General features: G+C 43.1%; 1 protein-coding gene across 9 annotated transcripts in view; it reads left to right on the forward strand.

Annotated features, from left to right (window-relative positions):
* Positions 1 to 12,801, forward strand: part of cbfa2t3 (CBFA2/RUNX1 partner transcriptional co-repressor 3) — a 47,416-nt gene extending 34,615 nt beyond the window's left edge. For 2 of the 9 annotated variants that reach the window (XM_050069126.1, XM_050069667.1), the window contains exons 7-12: positions 665 to 750; positions 1,857 to 2,148; positions 2,914 to 2,982; positions 3,697 to 3,750; positions 5,502 to 5,692; positions 6,227 to 12,801. In XM_050069126.1, coding sequence (XP_049925083.1) covers positions 665 to 750; positions 1,857 to 2,148; positions 2,914 to 2,982; positions 3,697 to 3,750; positions 5,502 to 5,692; positions 6,227 to 6,625 — 1,091 coding nt within the window. In that variant the 3' untranslated portion in view covers positions 6,626 to 12,801. The remainder of the gene's footprint in view (positions 1 to 664; positions 751 to 1,856; positions 2,149 to 2,913; positions 2,983 to 3,696; positions 3,751 to 5,501; positions 5,693 to 6,226) is intronic. The other 7 variants (XM_050069275.1, XM_050069503.1, XM_050069197.1 and 4 more) reach the window with 7 other exon arrangements.
* The last annotated feature ends 811 nt before the right edge of the window (positions 12,802 to 13,612 follow it).

Genomic DNA, 13,612 nt, shown 5'->3' on the forward strand with positions numbered 1-13,612 from the left:
TATTAACATAGGGAGCGGGTCCTTGTCCAGGGAGATCGCCATGTTTCACCGCCATGTTTCTACAGTAGACCAGAACGGACAAACCAAACACTAGCTCTAGATAGGGCCATTCATGTCTTGCGTCAGCCACCGTAGTTAGCAACCTCTCAGCGACTTTATTCTGTGTGTTTTACTGGTTTAAATCACTGGGTCTGTTGTTTTTGGAGAGGAAGAGACCTCTGCAGATAATTTGGCTCACAGTTTGGATCAGAAATAAGCTGAGCACACATTAAGTTAGCAGAGAATCAAGGTGAGCACACATTAGCAGGTGCTGGGCTAGCGGCCTTTCTGCGATGTGCCAAACAACGCTGATTTGTAACATGAAATTGCTTTATTTAGTGTTTTTACCGGTTTAAATCTCCTGGTCTGTTTGTTTGGAGAAGAGGAGACCTCTGCAGATAATTCGGCTCCCTTTAAAAACCTCTGTAGCAATGACCACTGATAGAATTCTAAATATAAGAAGTTTTGTAATCTGCATTCCTCACTACAAGATGCCACTAACTTGCCCTAAATCTTACACACTGTTCCTTTAAGCATCCACTCTGGACTTGTAGAGCATTTTGCAGCTTCAAGTCTGTTACACAGTTTTATATATGTGAGTTTGACCCATGTATTTGTCTTTTAGCAGTGCACGGTGCCCGCCAAGAGGAGGTGATCGACCATCGTCTTACAGATCGAGAGTGGGCAGAGGAATGGAAGCACCTAGATAATGTACGTATCAGCATGGGAGCCATATTTAATGTCAGTCACCTTTTCAATCATAAACATCATGAAGCAGGGCTTTAAAAATGAGCTAAGAGGTCAGCAGGTGATTTAAGTTAATTTTAGCAGGACAGGAACTGTTGACAGACAACCTCCGTCCCATCTGAGTGTGCAGTTGATGGACAGCTGACCATAGGAGGTCTGTGTCAGTGTGGTGAATTAACAACAGACAGACACCTATCTGGCTTCCTGGCACCCAGCTCCATGAAGACAAAATCATGTTCACTAGACACACACACACTCACACACATGCACGCACACACGCACACACAGAAACAGGGCCCCAGATGGAGCTCAGGACCCAGCAGAGCGCAGCTCCAGCTGGGGAGAGCAGCTGAGACAAGAGCTGCAGTCATGGAGAGAACCGGCCAGGCCTGGACCCCAGCCAAATTAGAAACACTTCACTGAAATAAATATAGCTAACTCAGAGGGGAGGGAGGGAGTGGAGAGACAGAGGAAAGGAGGCAGACACACAGAGAGAGGGAAAGATGAATGGGAATAATGATATGGATTGAATGTCAGCCATGCTAAACCCATTTAGCAGACCGGGCCGGGTCTGGAAACAGAGGGCAACGTGGAAAAAAAGTGACACTGTTTACAGCGGAGGGGGGGAAGGAGAGAAAAGAGAGGAAATCTGTTGAGTTGGCAGGGAACGGAGCAGAAGGGTGGAAGGAATTGGCTCAACTTTTTCATCAGCAGTCCAGCTGTTACATTATCGTTGTTGTAATGCTCTTAGACACTGAAATTCACTGACAAGCACACAATCCATGAACAGATAGGCAGAGACAGAAATCACACGCAAACACGCACGTCTGCTAGGTGGTATGTGTTGTGGGACAGATTAAAATAGTGTCTAGATTTACAGCTCAGTGGCTCCATAAGTAACTCATTCCTTTTAAATTAGCTTTGTTGCTATGACCTGTGGAGCTGTTTGTGGATTTATTTGGTACTGCTGTGTTGTGTAGGTGATGAAGTTTAACTAAATGAAGCACTGTCAAACGTCTCCTTTTATTCAGTAAGTGTTTTAACTCATCCTCAATCCTGTCCCACTGCAGCTCCTGAACTGCATCATGGACATGGTGGAGAAGACGCGCCGCTCTCTGACGGTGCTGCGCCGCTGCCAGGAGGCCGACCGGGAGGAGATGAATCACTGGATTCGGCGCTACAGCGACGTGGAGGAGATGAAAAAAGGTGGGAGCAACGGACAGCACTGCCTTCCTCCTCCTCCTCCTCCTCTTCCTCCTCCTACTCCTCACCACAACTCCTCCTCCAACACAGCTAGCAGCAGCGAGTCACTGCCCATAGGAACTCCCTCGGCTGCTGAAAGGCAGACAGGCAGACAGACAGGTAGACGAACACACACAGGGTTTGTTTGGCAAAGCAAAACACTCACAGCAAGGTATGGCTTATTGGAAATGCTGAAAATGCCTCAAAAAATATATCAATTTAGACACAAAAAGTTAGAGTATCATATTTTTCTGCAAAATCTAGGATCTTGCAGCTGATCGCACCCTTATGCTGCCGGCATGCTCATTCATAATTAAAATTTGTACTCACTTCTAACTCCTGTATTCCCATTCCTTCCTAGAAGTGGTTACAAATTTGATAACAGCTTATTTACTGATGTTGCCACACACATCCTTATGAACAGATATCTGTGTATGTATGCAGAATCTGTAGGCAATGGGACATTTGTTATCGGAGTGTTCTGGTTTCCAATTGTAGTCTGTGTATTACTGACCAATCGCATTTGAGTGGCAGGTAAGTAGTCTATGTGTAAAGGTGGAACACATTGGCTGAAATGCAGTCTCAGAACCCATCGGCTATCGTCTGACAATGATTCAGCGTTATATTAGCTTTTTAATTATATGGATTTATGTGCAGATATCCACTGGCTACCCCACATCTCCCGAAATATTGTCCTTTGTCCCGGGAGGCTTATCATTGTCTGACCAATAGCTGATGGGTTTCGAGATTGCCTTACACCTAGTTTGTATTGGTCCCAAAAATAGAATTGGAAACTAAAGGAGAGACTTGCGAATGTGTGTTTGTTCAGATCGCGAGTCAATCACCGTGTGTGTAACTGAGAGCGTGCCTGCTTGTGTGTTTCAGAGATCCACCGAGACTTCTTACACAGGCCTCCCTCAGGATACCTGCCAGAAGAAATCTGGAGAAAAGCTGGTAAGAGCCAAGCCTCCCCTTCTCTCTATTGTCTTCATGATTGACCTCACACAGACTAACACAACACACACACACGCACACAGTGACCATCATCAGTCTTCACGGCCCTCATCCTGGCCCCACAGACAGACAGAGCAGAGGCCTTACAGCCGTAGGTCCATCAGGGCAGAGGATTGGAGGCCCTCTGTGTCATTAGGGCTAAATGCCCTCCATCTGTCACCACTATGAAAGGCCACTGCAGTTAAAGCTGCAGTGAAAATGCAGTCACCTGGCCAGAGGCAGGCCGCAGCAGCGCAGCACAGGTTGGAGTGTAACTGAGAAACACACACTCCCAAGATTTTATACCTTCTTTTATTGTGATTGTTCTCTGGCCTCATGCACAGTACACAAACTTATCACTAAAGTATATCAAATACAGACATTTATACAGAACAATCTTGACCGCTATTATTATTTTTGGCTCAGTGTGTGGCCAAAGGGAAGCAGGTGGGAGTGTTGCATTGCATGGGCCTTCTTGTATACTGCATGTTAGATAGAGCCCATCCCAGGAGTCGTCTGGCTCAGCCCTTGTTCCGCCCCAGTCCCAGCACTATTATGTTGCAGTCATAGTCCAATACCCTGCGGAGGAAAGACGCTGCTGCTGTAGGCAAAATTCTGTGCTGCATTTTCACCAGCAGAAAAAAGCTCTTTTAATTGCAGTTGTTTTTCATACAGGTACTACAAGCATCCCGCTCTCCCCAGCACTAAAGCACCTCCAAAACAGGCAGGGTGAGTAACACATCTCACTCCCAACATCTCACCTCTAATGTCTGTGTAAGTGTGTGTGTGTGTGAGTGTGAGTGTGTGTGTGTATATGTGTCACCTCTATCTCAGCAGCCAGGTACTCCTGCCTGATGCAACTGCAGCACCTCTTGCTTTTAATTAAAACCAGACACGTATTCTCTGGTCTGGTTCAGGTTGAGAGACTGCAGTGCTTTTGAAAAAATAAGATCTGAAGTGTGAAAAAGCAGACAGAAATAACACGTCTCAGGGACTTGCCAAATCCCTGTGGAATTAAAACGTTAATATTGCTGTCCCCGTGTTTTCCATTAAGTGCTAATTGCCCCAGCATCTGCTATGCAGTCTCCTTGATAAGAATTAATTAAATTTGCAAACTAATCTTAGTGGTGCATGCATTAGGCCAGATAATTGAGAAGCTCGGGATAATGCAGATAGTGTTTTGCAAAGGAGAGAAGAAAGAGGAGGAGGAGGGGTATGAGAGGAAGAAAAAAAAGGATAGAAATGAAGGATAAAGGTAGAGGGAGAATGATGGGTTGAAGGAAAGCATTGAGACATGTGTGTGAGTGTGACTGTATGTTGACAGGATTGACAGAATGCTAACTTTTTTAGCATATGAGCACAGGAATTAAAGCTCAGACATGCACACATGCACACACGCAGCCATGTGCATATACACAGCACCAGTGTTGGATAAGGCTCCCCCTTGCCCACTGCCTATCTTTTTGCACAGTAGTTTGGAACAAGTGGAGTGGAGCGGCGAGGAAAAGTGACAGTTATTTATGAGTTTCCTTTCAAACAAACACTGACTGGGGGAAATAGGGAGCAGTGGAGAGAACCATATCAGCCTCACCTCCTCCTTGGTTGGCCTGATACACCTGGAGAGCCACTTGTCATTTGTGTCTTACTGCGTCTGCTTGGCACATCTGGAGGAGGTGGAGCAGGAGGGAGAAATATAATTTCATCTTTAAGAATGTTTGACAGTAGAGGAAAATGACATTTTAGAGGAATTCACATCTTATAATCACGACACAGCACATTTGCATTCGATTAATAAATAGTGTTTATTTGGAGACCTATTCCTCAGGTGTATGAAGCCCTACGAGATATAGATATTGTGCATTTGTTGTAAACTGTGAGGCCAATAATGAAAGATTGCAAAATGTAATCACTCCTGCCTCTTACTGAGTGGAGACTGCGGGAAGTTTCTATTTTAGACTGCCATCTGGAAAGGAGTCTACACACCTGCCTGTTGTAAAAACACAGCCCCCTCACTCATACAGTTTGTGCTTCTGCTGGAAGAACAAAAGGCCCCATGATAAAATCTACATGGTATGAAGCCCTGCAGTGGGGATATGAATGCCCACTGGTGGAGAAATTATTCAGTCTTCTCTGTAAACTCCGTCTAACAAATTCTATTAGAATAATTCTGACAAGATGACAATCATGCAAACGGGGAATCCCAGGATGTTGTTTGAACAGCCAAGTTAGTGACAAAACTTTGGAGACATCTGCTGTTGTCAGTACTGGAAATTATTGTGGCCAGACGTGTTTGAATTAATTATTGAAGTCTGGCTGTTTCCCTTTTCTGGCAGAAAGTTTTAAATCTTGGATGATGTACATCTGTTCACTGAGATACAGACAAGATGGCAGCTTAAAGAGCCTCAATAAAGGATGACAGAGCAGGCTGGATGGGACGATGGTCACAAGCATTAACACCTCTCTCTTCCTCTCTCTCTCAGAGGAGGCAGTGAATGAGGTGAAGCGGCAGGCGATGTCAGAGCTGCAGAAGGCGGTGTCAGACGCCGAGAGGAAAGCTCACGAGATGATTTCAGCCGAACGCTCTAAAATGGAGAGGGCGCTGGCCGAGGCCAAGAGGCAGGCCTCTGAGGACGCACTAACAGTCATCAACCAGCAGGAGGACTCCAGTGAAGTGAGTACCACAGACCCCCCACCTACATTTCGCCTCATTCCCCCTCTCACTTGTTCTGTAATTCCTTCCTCTGTCACTCACTCTTCAACGCTCTTCTGCTCCATCCATTACCCTTCACTTTGTCCCCCCTCATCCTCCAAGTTTTTCGTGTGTTGTATAATCCACACAGCTGGCTGCTCTTGGTTTGGTGCTGCACCATGTTGTCATCATTATTGCAGAAGCAGTCTAGTTGTCTGTGTAAATAAAAGCAGACAGACCCAGATGGTTGGAGCAGAGTGCCAGGCTGAGGCCATTACAGAGCAGTTGACCACCACCTGCTGGTTACACAAACCAGTGGCGCTGGACCAGGACTTAAAGCCTTAAAATGAAATCCCCATGCAGAGAGTAATAAAAAAGATGAGGATCAGATGGATAAACTGTGTCATAAAATGACTTAATTTAGGTTGCAGCATATGTAAATGTAAAAAATTGAGAACTGAGCTATCCTGGGACAAAAAAGAGACTTATTTCTATCAACCCACTCTCTCCCCACTGTCTCACCAGAGCTGCTGGAACTGCGGGAGGAAAGCCAGTGAGACGTGCAGCGGCTGCAACACGGCTCGCTACTGCGGCTCCTTCTGTCAACACAAAGACTGGGAAAAGCACCACCATGTCTGTGGTCAAGGCCTGCAGGGGATGCCAGGGGGCAGCAGCGTCCCTCTCGGCACCCCGTCCTCCTCCTCCACCTCCTCGGGGTCCTCCAGCGCGCCCCCCACCCACTCGGAGAGCACTCCTCCAGGAGCCCTGTCCTTGGCGGGCCAGAGCAGTATTGCGGGAGGGGCTGGCAGCGGCAGCGGAAGTGTCTCTGCCAGCCCCAAGGAGAGCAGTTCCAGTAGTGCCTCTCGCTCCACGACTCCAGCTACCCCCGCCCTACTGGATGCCACCTCTCGCTGACGTCTGACCCTTGTCCCTTCCCTGCATACTGATGCGACGGTGCCCACACTCCACACAAAACCAAACTGAGGAATCTTCATCGCACATTGCTCCCTTTTCTCCTCCCCTACTTCAGTCCTTATTTCCCTCTTATCCTAAGCTCTCCTGAAAATCCTCTCACTACCTGATGTTAGACTGCTTTTCTGAACTCGTCACCCTCCCTCCCCCCCCCCCCCCCCCCAAAAAAAATACTTTTTCTGTCTTTGTCTCTTTCACAACCACAGCCACAAATACAAAGATTCCAGCCTGGGGTTCAGTGTAGTGGAAAGCATGAAAGTGTCTCCTATCTCTGTGCTCAGTCACAGAAACATATCTGATGTGTTTGCTGAAAACATGACTTGAAGATGTGACTAAGATGTGCCCTCAGTAATGGAAGCACGTTAAATACTGTCCGCCGAAGGACACAAGACAAGGGCTGTGGTAAGGCAACAATGATGGGGGGATGACTAGGCTGATTAGCACTTGGATTGGATTTCCCTTTAATTTAGCACCAATGAGAGAACAGTACCCAGCCCTGAGATGTGCACTACCAGTGCAAACAGTTCACTGATGTGGCACTTATTCTACAGTGTCCTACCGGAGACAGGCAAGGACAAAATACCTTTTTTTCAAATGGATGAGGGAAGGGGAAAAACCTGTGATGTGATAAATTCCTCAGAAACACAGCTTAGTATTTATTAAATGTTTCTTTCTGGCTTTAAGGGAAAATAAAGAAAAGTCCAAATATTCTAAATAAAGAATAGTAGTGCTGATGATGATGATAATAATGATATGAAAATAAATTAATTTTAAACTGCTAACTACCTTGCTAGCGAGCCAAGAAAATCTACACCGGACTCACCTCTCTGAACCATTGTGAACCCAAATGAATTCAAAGATGAAAAATAACATGATCCAAACCTTTGTATTACACTGCCAAAGTGAGTAAGTAAGCGATAAGGAGAAGCACTCATCTTATAACCAAACGCAAAGCAACATCACCTCCTCAGCAGATAAGCCAGCCCTGGGAGGACCAGGCTGCAGGGACGCTGCAGAACGGGACCCAGAGGTAGTCAGACATTTAAAAAAAAAAAAACTGCTTTGATCTGCAGCTGCCTCCTGCAGTCTGGACAAAATGACAGCGATTCCTCAGTGATGGCCCAGACTAGTGAATATGGACGATGCTGTGAACTTGCCTACAAGAAAGACTTAATGAAATGGATGGAAACCCTGCCACAGTGTGATTTTTTTGTGAATGGTAACAGAGAGGGACGGAGAGAAAAAAACGAGAGGAAAGGAAAATGTACACAGCCTCAAAGGAGATGAAGAAACATACATGGCAATGGAGCTGCCAAAAACCTCAAAACAAGCTTGAAAACATTGTCCGAGAAGGCATTGCATACTACGGAGACGTATGAGAAGAATGTTTGTAAGTTTTTTTTTTTTAAAGCTCCACAACGGGGAGATATTTCAAGGAATTGCTGTTACCTTTACATTCACTCCCTCCTTTTCCAAAGCATGATAAACAGATGAAAGAGCCTAGTAAAGGGTGGTGTAGACTTGGATCTCCTCTCTCTTTCTACCTCCCCTCACCCCACACCTCCCTTCTGCGCTCTTCCCCGACTACTTGACTCAAGTCTGCCCCTTAACCCCAGCCTGCTTTGGACAGAGCCTCGGAGCAGTCACGTGGGAAGGGTTCGAACCTGCTTGTAGATATTGTTCCTCTTTTCAAATTTCAATAATGTCTCTTGTCGCTGATGTCCACATGTGCTGCCCTTGTGTATATCCAGAAAGACGGACTTTGTTTTTTGGTTTCGTTACCTTTCATTTTTCCTCCTTTAAGTTTGGGCTGAGCAGTGAAGTCAGAACAAGGAGGAAACTCGCTTATGAGAGGAAGCCCCACATTGTACTTATTGTTTGATTTGTTGTATCTATATTAATGAGATGAAACCCCTCTTGTAGAATATTTTGTATTGCTCGCATTGTAAGACAGTGAGAGGACGGAGGTGCAATATGAAGAGAATTCAGCTACTGAATGGAACCTCAGCAACTGCCCATAGGGTGTCATATAATATAGATACATATAAATATATTTAAAGTAACATCAGTAACTTAATGTGAATGTACATAGTATTTAAAGAGGTCCAAAAATGTGTTTGCCAAATAACAGAAACCTTTAAAGTTTAATGTCCAGAATATGATTTTCTCACAGTACATTTATTTCTCAAATTCATCAACTCCCTTTATTATTTTTTTTCTCTTTCTCTCACTTTCAATTTTCACTCAAATCAAAGTGTCATGTGATCCTGAGTGGAGGAGACTGTTGGTAACAGAGGTAAAGTGGTTTCATACAGTACCACAATGCATGCAGCAGAAAATGGATGAAAACAGATTAAGGGTGAATGGACACTACAAGACTTCCTGAACATTTCTAAATCAATTAATAAGGCCTTAATCTACAACATTTCAAAAATCCACACTGCACTACACCAAGAAAACTTGTTCATGTTTCACTTCAATCTTCTTAATTTGAATGAGAAGCAGTAATTGGGAATAAATGTCATTGTCACGTGCTTCATTCACCCCCTTGGTCAGTTTACATCCTGCAGGAGGGGACGCAGCAGTGTGTACTGACAAAAACAAATGCCTAGTCAATATTTAAAAAAAAAAAAGAATAAAAAGTGGTGGCTCAGTTTTAAATTTAGCTACATCACACCAAATGTAGGACTTATCAAACTTGATATGTCATGTCTAAGGTTCTGTTTCCACCCCTGTAGGGACCCCTCGCTTTCTCTTGGTCCTCATCAACCTATGTGTGTGTGTGTGTGTGTGTGTTGTTAGGAGTGTCTGTTTCCCCCAAGGTGCAGGACAAGCCATTACTGTAGGATTAAGTGAAATGCCAGTGTTAAGCTACAGTAAACCTCAAAGCTAATTTTGATACCCAATCCTTGTAAGGTTGTTTTTTTCCCACTAATTATTGTTTATTTGTAAAGATGCAATTTGAACATAAGCTGATAATCTGGGTTAGTTCTTTATTTCCAGGCCAAGAGAGAAGCATCACCTCTTTAGTTTATTTAATTTTTTTTTTCCCAGCCCTTCCCACATGCTCCAGTAAACACATGTATGTTAAACAGGCTCAAGGCCTTTACTTAAAGGTCCAGTGTGTAGAATTCAGGGGCATATATTGGCCGAAATGGAATATAACATGATAAGCATGTTTTCTTTAGTGTATAATCACCTGAAAATAAGAATCGTTTTTGTTTTCGTCACTTTAGAATGAGTTGTTTATGGAGATTGCAATCTTGCATTGCTATGTTTCTACAGTAGCCTGGAAAGGACGAAGATACACACTGGCTCTAGATAGGGCCGTTTGCCTTTTTGCCTTTTTGCATCAGCCACTGTAGTTAACAGCCCCTCTGCAAGAGCCAGACAGCATCATAAAAACATAGATTTTTAATGTGAAAATGCTTCACATCAGTGTTTTTACCAGTTTAAATCACCGGGTCCATTTATTTCGGAGAGAAAGAGACCTCTGTGGATAATTTGGCTCCCAGTAAAAACCTCCTGAATGTCTAGATTTAGCTTTATTTGTGTTTTTTTTCCAGTTTTAATCACCCAGTCTGTTTGTTTTGGAGAGGGAAAGACCTTTGCAGATAATTCAGCTTCTGGTAAAAACCTCTTAAACAATGAACACTAAAGGAATCCTAACTGGGAGGTCATACTTGGCACATGGGAGAAGTTTCAGCTGGTTGCAATCTGCAGTCCACACCATTAGATGCCACTAAATCCTACACACTGCTTCTTTAAAGGCCTGTCACCCTGCTCACACTTATGTAATATTGATCATTGTAAACCTAACATAGCTGGCCTCATATACACTTGGACCAAACTTGGGGAAAAAAAATAGCTAACTTTGTTTTTTGCAGTGAGCGTTGTAGAAAACTTGTCATCAACAGATGGATAACAGATGAAACCTTTTATTTAGACTATCTGAGACACTTAATTCAAATGAGCTAAGTTGTAAGGTACTCCTGCATCTGTGTGTAGCATTCATGTATGTTTGTTATAATTACCATGATTTTTTTTGTGTGTCATTTGCTCCTTTCTCCCCCCTCAATGTCTAATTCCTCCACTACCACCCCAGACCACATCTTTACAACCCCCCTTCACACTAGCTACCTCCTGTGACCATACAGCTAACCACCAGGAGAGGTTGACCTGGACTTTGAAAAGCTGGGCTAAGAGCAGACATGGAAGCACACACTCAAAAGCGATCGTATGAATCCGTCTAAAAAAAAATGCTAAAAGCGTTGAAAGGAATTGCCATTACTCGCGATGTGGAAGAATATTTACTCCCACCAGACTTCACACGATTGATCACATCCCACCAACCAAACCGATACTGCTGGAATTTAGTACACATAACAGTCAAACCTGCATATTACCAAACTGAACACAGAGTCGACCATGACATGCCATCTGTTGTCCGAAACCAATAAAAGCACAGACCAAAGTACTCTATTGCCATAATAGGCTTTGATGCAGTGTGTATTGTCAGACCAGAAATAATAAGGTTAGAAGCTCCACTACACCACTTAACCAAAGTGTCTGAAATACACACAATCAGAGCACACGAGAGTGAAGAGCACGCTGAGTTTCAAATGTGTAGAATTCTTATTCAAGCAATCAAAGCGCTTGTTGTCTACATGTTGAATAGTGCTTCTGTAAAAATAATAGAAGCATCTCCTTCAGAAAAGCCTACTGATTGTGTGTTCTTACAGTTACAAAGCCTTGCAGAGATAAAGTGAATGCATGGTTGGTGTGTGTGTGTTTGTGTGTGTGTGTGTGTGTTACTGGCGGTGTGCCTGTTTTTGTAGAAAAAAAAAAATCTTACCTTTGTCTTCGTGTCTCTGTACAAACTACTTGAAACCTTCAGAGCTTTAATGAAACATCCTAGACAGACTATAGTGGCAGATAGATTCACAATATGTAGCAACAGCTTTGTGCAGTAAAATAAACGTACCTGCATCACGGACAACATTTTAATGACAGTTCCATTCAACTCGTACAAGCTTTACGTGTGCCTCCGTGTCTGCAGGTAAGCCCTCAGATAAACTAAACAAAGCCAAACCCAGTAGACCACTTATAAATGACCAAAATACAACCAAAAGCTACAACTTTTCTTTTTACACTTTGGTTGAGGTTTTTGTGTTACGTCCCAGCATTAGAGAACTTCACTGTGGTTGATTGTGTGGAGCTGTAGAGGAAAGAGCAAACTGTCCTTCACTGAGATTCTCCCTCCTGATTTTATTGGACAGGACACAAAAGATCAGATCAATGTTCTGTCCAGCCGGGCGCAAGCTTCATTAAGTCATGAAACAAATGAGATTCATGCCGAGGTGTCGTACACTTTTCTCTGTGAAGATATTAATAGATGGCAAACGCATAAGGGCTCTGCTGTTGTGAATATCATCCAAGGGTCTCCGAACACTTTACATCAGCCACTTTTCTGTTTGTTTAACTATGTACATGATAACGGGCAAAACGCATGTTTAGAAAAGGCAAATATTAGCAGGTTGGCATTTGTTTCTCCCTTTCCCCCCCCGACCAGTAACTCTACCAATGAAGTTTCAAGGCTCATCTGATGTGATGGTGACACGTCCTTCCTGTGAAACAGGCACTGATGAATAGCTACAGTAGAAAGCTAAAGTGGCAAACAGTGGATACAGCACTTGTTTCCCCCAAAGCCACGGCTCAGGATGGTCCTGTTTTTACCTTTACATAAATTGAAAAAAAAAAAAAAGGTTTATGTTTTTTTTTTTTTATGTGTAGGGAAGCATTCTATACTGTATTGTGCAATACATTATTACAGAAAAAACATGTTTCTGTAGGAAAGGTTGGCGCTTTGAAGATCTTTCTCCTTTTGTTTTATTTCCCTCTTCAAAAAGGTCCTGTTGCCGTTTTTAGATGAAGTTAACTGTGCCAGAAGAATTAAATTCTGATTTGTATTTATTTCTTGCATGCTTTCCTCCCTGTTGCTAATACCGCTCTTTAACTGTTCGCTCTGTTGGATGTGTGAAGCTGTAAAACATTCTAATTCAGGTTATTGTCTGTGTTGAACAATGTAACTGTGTAATTAAAACATGAAATGAAGTATTCATCACTCTCATTGCTTTTCTTCTTTAAGTGCAGGCATATTCTGAGACTACATCCCCCAGAAAGGGAAAACGATCCATTGTTATTGAATCACTGCTAACACAAAGTTATTATGTAAACTTCAGAAGGCATATGATTGCATTCCCTCTTGTCTACAGAAATATGATAGCAGTTACAGTTACAGTTTGAAAGACTCTTATAGACATATATTCATACACATCTTGAACGAGCTCACACAGCTTCAATCTAATTTCATTTATTGAACATTTTGGCCTGGTTCTTTAACCTGCCCGGTGAGTCAGTCAGTACAGACTCATGCTGAGCAGCAAAACATTGTTTATAGACTGTTATCTTTAATTCTAAAATCCTAAAGTTTCCATTGATGCCAAATACGTCTGACTGAATTTGGAAGAGTATGTAGAAAATGCACAAGATGTCTAAAATGAAATATTCTAGACGTCTCGACGAGATTAATGCCATGGTGCAGTCGTAAAACTGTTACAGTGAGTGACAGTTCACTTAGTATACACATTATATAGCTTCAGTGAAGAGTTATGACAACTGAATATATGAGATCCTGTCAGACAGAAAGGAATACTTTGAATTTTTTCATATTATAAACATTTGTCCAGCAGCGTAACATCAGAACGTTTGTAGTTTTCTAATGTCTGATGATATAGGTTTCTTAAATATATTAACAGAAAAGGCATGTCACAGCAAAGCACGGGTGTAAACAATAAAATAAATAAAGGGAGAGTTCCATTTAGCTGCTTAAATTTTAGCATCCTGGCACTGTACATACCGGCTCAAAGT

The sequence above is a fragment of the Epinephelus moara genome, chromosome 1, assembly GCF_006386435.1.
Source record: "Epinephelus moara isolate mb chromosome 1, YSFRI_EMoa_1.0, whole genome shotgun sequence".
NCBI lineage: Eukaryota > Metazoa > Chordata > Actinopteri > Perciformes > Serranidae > Epinephelus > Epinephelus moara.